At 42.0% G+C, this 10,619-nt stretch overlaps 1 protein-coding gene across 1 annotated transcript; it reads right to left on the reverse strand.

The window, feature by feature from the left end:
• Positions 1-11: 11 nt before the first annotated feature.
• Positions 12-9,097, reverse strand: LOC109896362 (high-affinity choline transporter 1). Its single transcript, XM_020490608.2, has 9 exons — positions 8,646-9,097; positions 5,185-5,368; positions 4,941-5,054; positions 4,625-4,780; positions 4,044-4,192; positions 3,521-3,664; positions 3,093-3,246; positions 2,746-2,963; positions 12-2,619 (listed from the first exon to the last, which is right to left on the reverse strand). Exons 2-9 carry the CDS (start codon positions 5,366-5,368, stop codon positions 2,053-2,055), a joined length of 1,686 nt encoding a protein of 561 aa, XP_020346197.1. The 5' UTR covers positions 8,646-9,097; the 3' UTR covers positions 12-2,052.
• Positions 9,098-10,619: the final 1,522 nt, after the last annotated feature.

The raw sequence follows: 10,619 nt of genomic DNA on the forward strand, positions 1-10,619 counted from the left end.
TTTACTTTGCATCATTCATGAAGCTTTTTATTTTTTATTTTTGATGAGGTGGAAGTAACTAACAAAAACATAAACATGTTTATTGAATTGAATACCATTTAAATAAATAATGGTTTGATTAATTGACAACTAATATGATCAGTTCATTAATACCAAATTAATTAAACTGTAAATGAGATACAGGCAGAAGAAAGGCCTTCGATTTTCTTTGACAGTATTCAGTCCTTTCTCCTCAGTCTGATCCTTAGCAGCCACAGCTGTTAAAGATCACCTTCTGACAGACCTAATTAACACATCCCATCTATGGGGCAGTAGCCAGTAAGGAAAAGGGGGCCTGCCAAACGTGACACAAGAAGGATTGTGGCTGAGGAGAGAAGTAAGGGAAAGAGCAAAGAAGAGGTATGTGTGTGTGGGCACATCAAACAGGCCACAGAGGAAAAGCCCTATCCCAAAGCCCAAACACACTCCATAATCATTGATCTGTCTAGACAGAAATAGGATAGCTAACTGGGCTAACACCACTGTGTATATGATATTATAGACACTCAGGATCCAGAATGTGCACACAAAGAATCTCCATTGAAAATGCTACTTAGTCCAGAACCGAGTTAATATGTGTCTGGGAGACAAACTCTTAAAGTGACAGTTCACCGTTTTACCTTGTTTTTCCACCTAACTAGGGTGGTGTCATTCATGCTTGATCACTCGTTATTTAGCTTGTATTTTTATTTATTTCTAAACAAACAGACTTTGAAGGATATTCATACAAATGTACCATAAACATGAAGATGACAAACAAGTAACAAGAAAAGGAAACAGTACTTTCCACAAGCTACATTTCTTTGAAAAGGTAACATTGTTTATTGAATTAACCTCTCTTGGGTATGGGGCAGTATTTTCACCTCCGGATGAAAAGCGTGCCCAAAGTAGATTTGGATAGAAAACACTCTACAGTTTCTAAAACTGTTAAAATACTGTCTGTGAGTATAACAGAACTGATATGGCAGGCGAAACCCCAAGGACAAACCATCCAGGGAATAAAACAAAATTGAGGTCATAGGATTTTCCAGTTGTTTTCTATTAAGAACCTAGCTGCAGTTCTTATGACTTCCACTAGATGTCAACAGTCTTTAGAAATTGTTCAATGTTTTTCTTTTGAAAAGTTAAGAAATAGTCACTCCAGATGGACTCTACTGTTTTGGTGCGTGTGAACTGGAGCACGCTTCACGTTGTTTTTATCAGGTATTAGAAACAGTTTATTCTGTCTTAAATTTGATTGATTATTTACATTTTAGGGTACCTGAGGTTGGATTAGGAACATTGTTTGAAATGTTTGGACCAAGTTTACAGGTAACTCATTAGATACTTTGTAGGCATGTTGGGCGAGTTGAAACCGGTGTATTTCTGAATCAAACGCGGCAAATACATTGACATTTTTGGGACATAAAGAAGGACATTATCGAACAAAAGGACTATTTGTGATGTTTCTGGGACATTTTGGAGTGCCAACAGAAGAAGATCTTCAAAGGTAAGGCATTAATTATATCGCTATTTCTGACTTTTGTGGCACACCTGCCTGGTTGAAATATGATTTTCATGTGTTTGGTGCAGGTCTACAATTTTGTTTCTGGTGTCCTTTGACAGCTCTTTGGTCTTGGCCATAGTGGAGTTTGGAGTGTGACTGTTTGAGGTTGTGGACAGGTGTCTTTTATACTGATAACAAGTTCAAACAGGTGCCATTAATACAGGTAACGAGTGGAAGACAGAGGAGCCTCTTAAAGAAGAAGTTACAGGTCTGTGAGAGCCAGAAATCTTGCTTGTTTGTAGGTGACCAAATACTTATTTTCCACCATAATTTGCAAATAAATTCATAAAAAATCCTACAATGTGATTTTCTGGATTTTTTTTCTCATTTTGTCTGTCATAGTTGAAGTGTACCTATGATGAAAATTACAGGCCTCTCATCTTTTTAAGTGGGAGAACTTGCACAATTGGTGGCTGACTAAATACTTTTTTGCCCCACTGTAACTATCTACGTGATGGAACCCCAAGTCATTGTAAAGACCTCATATCTTCTGTGCTCGCATGAGGAGATGGGTCCATCTGCCTTGTGTTCATTCCAATCTTCTCAGTCAGATCCTTAGCTACCATATCCTTCATCAAAATCCTCCTTTTTTGACCAAGTCCATATACATCCCAGTTGTCAGGCAGTAGCCCTTTAAGGAAAAGGCAGGTTGCGAAACGTGACACAACCAGGATGGTGGCCAGAGAGACCAACATGATGCCGGTGCGGAATGGGAAGACATGCAGCAGACGCCCGTCCTCGTGTAGGCTGTCCCAGGGAAGGGGCATGAGTCCAGGCACACCAAGCAGGGGCTCTCCCACTAGTAGCCGCAGCAGTAACCCTACCACAAGGCCAGCCAAGGCACCATACCCATTGACCTTCTCAGGTAGAAAGAGGACGCAGATCAACTGTGCACACACTACCGTGTACATCACATCTCCACTGAGAATCCAGAAGACATACACAGAGGAGGTCGTCATTGCCAAGCCCGCCCCCATGAAACCAAACAGTAGGATGGACACCTTTACAACCCGTAGAATTTGTTTCTCAGAGGCCTAAAATGAAGAAGAAAAATCAATTGCAGTGCCCTATTCAGTAAATTTGTGGGAAACATTTACAAATAGATAGTTACATAGAATAAACTAAGATGTTTGTAAGTAGATTCTCCAACTTTCTCTCACCCTTTTGCTGAAAATGTTTTTGTAGATGTTTCGGGCAAAAAGGGACGCAGAAGACAGCAGGGCCGAGTCAATAGATGACATCACGGCAGCAGCAATGGCGCCGATTCCAGCAAGAGAGACGAAAGGTGGACACAGGTAGCGCAGGGAGATGGGCAGAATCATACCCGCCTTGCCCTGCTCGTAGGGAGTAGGTAGACCAAAACTGGTCTGGTTCCAATCTAAGTGAGGGAGAGAAAAAAAAGCAAGCTTATGAGATTTACAGAACTCCCAGTGATTGACATTATTGGGACAGAGTCGGCTCCTCCCATGAAGCCTACTCCTCCATTTTGATGAACACACTGCTGTACCTGTGGATGCTGCCACAGCACCAATGAGAAGAGGTGGTATGGCGAGGATGAAGCAGAAGACAGAGGCAGCATAGCATGTGAACTGAGCCTGAGCCACAGTGGCTGTGGCCAGGACTCTCTGGTAGAAGGCCTGGTAACAGATTCCACCTAGAGTCTGAGAGAGCGAGACATTGAAATGGACCATAAAAATGTTGAAATCCAAAAAGTGACAGGATCTAAATGACAAAACAACCAGCACAGAAAATAGAAAGGTAACACAATACAATGAAAATTATAGGGTCTTCGTTTGGGAGACATTTAGATATAGATCTATACAACAGATGGTCTGTGATGTGGAATCAACTAGATATTAGACCATGTTTGAGGTCTGAACACCTCTGACAAACTGTGAAATTGGAGTGAAATGTGACTTTTTCAGTTGACATTACCACCAGTAGCAGGTCATCCAGCCAGCGCCCTGCATCTGCCAACTTCAGCCTGCCGGTCCATGGCTCCTGATACAGTTTTGTCACCGCTGTGACTGTAATGTCTGTTGAGGCGGGGCTCATCAGTATGAAGGGCACACAGAACCACTGGAAGAGAAAAAACAAAACCACAAAATCGCTGAAAGGAAAAAAAACTAAACCACAAAACCATTGAAAGGGAAGAAAAAAATAAGTTGAAGCAATTCCCATACAGAAACTCTGACACGTAAATAAAGTGAACCTTGGCGTGTATATATACATTAGACCACACACGTGCCTCACTCACTATAACACATTGACCCTAGAACCAATAGTTATTCCGCTGTCCCCATAGCAGAAACCTTTGAAGAACACTTTTTGGTTCCAGGTAGAACCCTTTTGGGTTAAATGTTGAACCCTTTCCATAAAGGGTTCCCCTATGGGGACAGACAAAGAACCCTTTTGAAAAAAAAAAAAATTCTAAGAGTGCAGGACAAAGATTTATCACCAGGCTGAGGAACATGAAGATGAGCTGGATGACATCAGTGTAGGCCACCGAGTACAGCCCTCCCAGTAATGTGTAGAGAACTGCCACGGCAGCAGACAGGGCCACAGCCAAGGGTGATGGGATATCCATGATCACACTCACCGTTCCCCCTAGAGCAAAGCATTGTACAGATTGTTCACACATTCTAGCTAGCGTAGTAGCTTGCAAGCTTCTGTGTGTAGCCTATAGCCATCAACATCCCTGAGATCTAGTGTCATGATGTCGCTAGAAGGCCTCAACCATTCACCCAATGTATAACTTACAGACATGCCATGCAGGTTCATGCACTCATTCATGCATCGAGTTGGCCAACATCAGCAACTAATAATGTAAGAGTTTAGACTCATTCTCATGCTTCCAGAAAATGTGGTGGTGGAAAACAATGACTTATTCTTCAATAAATTACATCAAAGAATCACTCAGAGAAATCTAAGCTAGAGACAGTTTTTCCACGTGACATAACCAGGTAAACGTGGCTCTAGTCCTGGCACGTGCTAAAAGGTGCTGTGATGGCTATTTTGCTGACAGAACAACTGACTTACCCAATGCAGCGAGCACACAGGCTATCCAGAAGATGTCAGCAAGGAGTGATGGGACAAAGAGAATAGCAGTTAACGTGTTTCCATACTTCTCCTGGAACGGATCCATTATGGTGACGTAATTCTTCTCTCGGACCGGTTTCACAAAGAACAACGCACCTGCAGTCACAAATCCATTTACTGTGAATTATTTACCTTACACCACATGGTTGCCATGTTTGATGCCATTCCATTCGCTCCATTCCAGTCATTATTATGAGCCATCCTCCACTCAGCAGCCTCCACAGCCCAAGTGTTATGATAACATAACCATACATACCTACAACCAGGCTAAGGACGAAGCCTATTGGTGCGATGGCCCAAGCCAGGCCTCTTTTAGGGTCGTAGACCACCTCAGCATTGCCTAAGATGAAACCTCCTCCCACCCATGTAGCTGTAGAGAGTGGGTGGTCACACAGAACAACCACTAAACATTGAAAAACACTAAAGTACTTTGAAAGAGACTCAATGACTTTCAAATCTGGGTGATCTTATGTTACAAGTTAGTTTGTTTGACAACACACCTGTGGTAGTGAAGATGCTGACCCAGATGTTGAGGTTCCGCCCTCCAACCATGGCAACCTCACTAAGGTTTCCAGTGCACTTCCTCTCCTCGCGTTTGGACTTCCTGGACGCCCAGACGCCTGTCGCGAGGACGATGAGGTAGAACACCCCGATTGACAGCAGGCCGGGCCAGTTAAGCGCCATCTTCAGGGAGGAGAGGGAATTTCTATAAGATACATGAATATTGACGACAGACCATCGAGACTTAGGCCAATGACACACAGAGATGGACGAAAACGTAAACTCAGCAAAAAAAGAAACGTCCTCTCACTGTCAACTGCATTTATTTTGAGCAAACTTAACATGTGTAAGTATTTGTGTGAACATAAGATTCAACAGCTGAGACATAAACTGAACAAGTTCCACAGACATGTGACTAACAGAAATGGAATAATGTGTCCCTGAACAAAGAGAGGGTCAAAATCAGAAGTAACAGTCAGTATCTGGTGTGGCCACCTGCTGCATTAAGTACTGCAGTGCATTTCCTCCTCATGGATTGCACCAGATTTGCCAGTTCTTGCTGTGAGATGTTACCCCACTCTTCCACCAAGGCACCTACAAGTTCCCGGACATTTCTGGGGGGGAATGGCCCTAGCCTTCACCCTCCAATCCAACAGGTCCTAGACATGCTCAATGGGATTGAGATCCGGGCTCTTCGCTAGCCATGGCAGAACACTGCTTTTTTTGCTAAGTTTATATAGTTTTGTCCACTTTGTCCATCAAAAGTTCAACTAATTCATACTTTTTACGTACATCTAATGATAATTTGCATAATGTTTAGCAAAACTTTGGTTGCCTCTTGATACAAACTATTAAATCGCTCAGAGGCTGTCTACTATAAATGGCCAATATCCACCAGCAAGCAATGCTTCACCTAGCCACGCTAGCTTCGCCCTGAGTAGCTTGCCATGTGGGTGCTAGCAATCCAACAACATGATAGGTACTGCTAGGTATCGACAGCCAATCCAGTAGGGGCTGGAAACTATTCTAAGCTTTAATTGGTTGTGCAATATTGGCAATAATTTACATATATCAAGCTTTCCCCAATTTAAGTCCTTCCCCAATTTAAGTCTTTTCCCTGTTCAGGGTCTGTTCAGCGAGCTTCTCTTGCCTTGCTAACTTACTTCCTATGCTGAAAATGAATGGGCTCCGTAACTTTGTCGGAGGCATCCCTTGCTAGTGGACATGCCCGGTAAGTGACGGATCACTTCAGTTTGTTATTTCCAAAGAAATGTAGCTTGTGGTATCAAACAACATTCACACAGGTAGGGAATTTATCAATAGCCAATCCAGCCCGTTGTTCAAGCTCGCGAGACCTTCCCTCCCCCGATTGGTTAATCACCCAGTGGTTTTGTTCTGTGATTTTCATAAAGTTCAGGCAAATTTTTTGCCTCTTTCTGTTCACCAGAATTGGTTTGCCTCACTCATTTAACCCTGGTGCTTTGCTGAAAAAAATGTATGGCCATTGTGGTATGAGTCAGATTGACCCGTATAGTTTTAAACACACTCAAGACAGTCAAAGAATCAAGTAAAAACAACCAAAACTTTATTTGGTCTTGTCAGACCTTTCAGAAAGAAGAAATGACAGAACATTTGATTTAAAGAACTCTATATTTAAGTACTATTTGTTAAACATATTTTCTTTCTCACAAACAAACATTTTTTGTTGGAGCTCATTTTTGAGTGTCTGTGTCAGAGATCTGCATAAAAGTGCAACCAGAACCAGTCAAAACAAAATACATCATACATTTGTCTATTTTGGACCTGTGAAATTATCTATACACATGAAAGCCTCTGGGTCAAAATGACCCACAACATCATGTTTGTACACAAAATCTACAGACATTCTACAACACATCAGTGTGTCCACATTTTGAGTTAGGTTCATGACGCTAAACGAGGACAAAGTATTTCATTTCATGGAGATAAAGAGAGGTTAACTAGTATTTTAGGGGTCAAGTTGATCAGCAACATAATAGGAGGGTTAACAGAAGGTGTTTCCCTCCTTTGAAAAATAATGACTCCTGCAATTTGTCACATATAGTGGACAACCTCTGACAATGTCTCCCTGTGTCTTTTCCTCCCATTGGAAATGACTTATTTCCGGTTGTTTGATTTCTCAAAGTAATGTCCATTATAAACGTGCTGTTAGGGTGAACTCCAATCTCATTTGCATAACACCAGCATTTAGAACAACAGAGAAAGGAGTCCACTCCACAGGAGTCTTCTCCACATGGAATATATGGGAGAAATTAACGTGAAACCCAAATAAGGGTAAAGCTAGGAGGGATTTGTGTTCAGAGATGTTGCCATAGATTTTCATCTTCACCTTAGCCCAATAACTCACCAAGGCAACCAGTAAAGAGAGAGCAGATATGCATTCAGTCAGTCAGTCAGTCGGTTTCATTAACATGCTGACTCACACACACACACACACACACGCATCCCATACCAAAGAAATCTCTTTACAAAGGCATTACACTGGAACCACATACTAGAGGTGGATGGAAATATGTGAATGGTCTTGCACATAAGAAAATGGTAATGTATTTACTGTATAATTACAAAATAGTTATGCTGCATGTCAAATCAAATCAAAGTTTATTTGTCACGGGCGCCGAATACAACCTTACAGTGAAATGCTTACTTACAGGCTCTAACCAATAGTGCAAAAAAAGGTATTAGGTGAACAATAGGTAAATAAAGAAATAAAACAACAGTAAAAAGACAGGCTATATACAGTAACGAGGCTATAAAAGTAGTGCGGCTACATACAGACACCGGTTAGTCAGGCTGATTGAGTCAGAACTAGGAAACTCGGAAATGTCAAACTTGGAAACTAGTTGTAGAAAGATGATACTTTCCAAGTGTGAAACTTGGGTATCAGAATCAACCAATAGGAAGCTCTACGCAAACAACTTACGTTCATTTTAACTCCGAGGTTCCCGAGTTTCTGACTTGTCATAAATGTAGCATTACACTTTAATTACTACACACAAAAAAAAAATGTTATATCATTCTGCATTCTGCATTCATTGTTGTTTCATATGTAAACTATGAGACAATACTATTGTTATGTAAATAAACGGATCTTGTACAGTTCTGTAATGTCTTCGCAATATTTTCGTAAGACCAGACTGTACAGTACACCCTTCAAATGTTATTATATTTCTAAATGTCAGTCAATTATGTAAGTACAGTATAACATTTTAATATAAATGTTGTCCTATTTTAATGTTCCAATATTCAATAGATACTGTATCACATATTTAATTGGTTTTATATACTTTGTAGTATTTCTCTTCAAGTTCAGTAGACACTTCTTTGATTGGTATGTCAATGCTGAAACATCAAAGTGTACTCCCAAGTACGATCAATATGGCAAAACAAATATAAGATGCTAAGAACTGTTTAAACTTACCTCGATGTGCAATTTCCTTGATCCTCTCAGAGGAAAAACCTAAATGTACTTTGAGAACATCTTCTAACTCCTCCCTCTAGTCCTAAGAGTTTATTAGTGTAGTGAATATAACAAGTTAATAATTGATCATTACAGTACACTCGTGGACTAAACTAAAAAAACAATTGTAGTAAAAATATGTTGACCACACTGTGAAAAATATATTAGTGGAATTTATGATTTACTGATTTATTTTAGCTTTGCACTACTACACTGCGCTTTATTCTGTCATCGTCAGTTACATCCCTTATAAGGAATCATTATGGTCTGGGATTCCAGTGCGCCAATTTCCTCATGTTAATCATTAAACTGCCTGGCCCATATCCATATCCTGCTGAGACATGGTGGCCCCCAATACAAGTTAGTTCAGGTGTGACCCCACAGCATAAACCCAAACCCAGCGGGACCAAGTGGTCACTTTGTCAAGGGTCAGCTTGCAACTCAAGCCAAACATTCTTTCACTGCAGGGAAACTGGGTCAATTAATATCTAAGCTAAGTAACGCTCTGTTACTCAACTCCATATGTAAAGAAAAAGTCAACAGGGAAATGTTGAGACTTTGAGCAACAACTGACCACTGTTGTCCTGTTGCGTGACCACATTCTTTCACAGTGGAGAGCTGAATAAAGGACAGGGCAACTAAAGCCTAGCGACATTGAGAAACCCAGTGATAGTTTATTTTTTCAAAGGTCTCTCATTGATGTCACCCCCTGGGTTTGTCAACATCCCCCTCTCTATCCATCACAACTAAGAGGGGGATGAAATAGGACATGGCTGAATAATAGGGGTGGATGGGGCTGCTTTTTGAGGTGGCTGTATCTTGTGCATGTGGCTACACGGTTTTGTCTACATAAATGAGCTGACAGGTGCATTTCATATATGTAGACTACATAACTTGAGTTACAGTTATAATGTAAGGCTATTTTATATATGATAGTAAAGTGGAACCCTGAACATATAAAACTATAGAAAGCAATGTGTTCAGCCAGCCTTGAATGTGTCAGAATCCGTTGGAGGGTCCCTGCCTGGTAGCATTTCTGGTTTCCTCGTAACCAGGCAGTCTAGTAATTGGACACATAATGACATGGTATGACACCAATGTGGAGGACAACTTGAAGGATCATGTTCAACTGCGCCACAGGGTGGAGCCTCTCCTGGACAAGCGGTCCCGCTTCTTCAATGCTGTCCCTGGCACCTGGATCCACTATTGTGTCTTGATACAACTTCACCCTATGACAGGTGGGGGGGAGATGGTGTCGAGGGACGGTGCCCTGTGGGTCAGGTCTGGCGCATGTGGGAGGAAATTAGTTCAGAGGCAAGACAGAGTAGCCCTGCGTTCAGCCAGGCAATGCTCCCAGAGTTCCCCATCAGCAAGGTAGGCCCTGTGAGCTTCAGACGTGACTGTTTTTCCAGCCCAACTACTGCCACAACTATAGCCTCTAGTCCCACTCTTTCCACCAGTACTCCATATCCCACTTCTGTCAACACCGTCCCAGCCTCGGATCCCACTGGTGTATCAGTGCGACAGACAGACCCCTATCATTGGATGGCCAGTGTGTTGACAGCTCTGCTAGTGGTCTGCTGCCTCTTTCTGGCAGTCAACCTTACATTTACAGTTTCTTTAGAAGCCGTGTGAGGGTAAGGACTCTTGCGATTTGGCCCTCAGAGGGGGTTGTCCCAGGTCACACCATGGATCTGAGGACAATAAGGTCAAGGATGCCCCCCCTGTTCCAACCAGAAGTACCCCCACCTCCCCCGAGGTTGTGGCTTAATGCCTCACCAGCCAGTGGAGAGCATCTCTCTCCCACATATCTCCAGGGAAGACTACCTTATCAAAGAGCAGTGTATTTCACCCACATCCACAATACCAGTTCCCACCCCAATACCCACATAAGACCATGGGAACACAAATCCCAAGAAGAAAAGCATACAAACA

This window comes from Oncorhynchus kisutch, linkage group LG9, assembly GCF_002021735.2.
Source record: "Oncorhynchus kisutch isolate 150728-3 linkage group LG9, Okis_V2, whole genome shotgun sequence".
In the NCBI taxonomy this organism is placed as follows: Eukaryota; Metazoa; Chordata; class Actinopteri; order Salmoniformes; family Salmonidae; genus Oncorhynchus; species Oncorhynchus kisutch.

Coding starts and splice junctions, on each gene's coding strand:
- LOC109896362 (XM_020490608.2), bottom strand. CDS start 5,368: ATGGCGCTTAACTGGCCCGGCCTGCTGTCAATCGGGGTGTTCTACCTC. Junction 3,665..4,043: donor TCTTCATGTTCCTCAGCCTG/GTGATAAATCTT, acceptor TTTCTCTTCCAG/TGGTTCTGTGTGCCCTTCAT. Junction 2,964..3,092: donor TGCTGTGGCAGCATCCACAG/GTACAGCAGTGT, acceptor TCCCTCACTTAG/ATTGGAACCAGACCAGTTTT.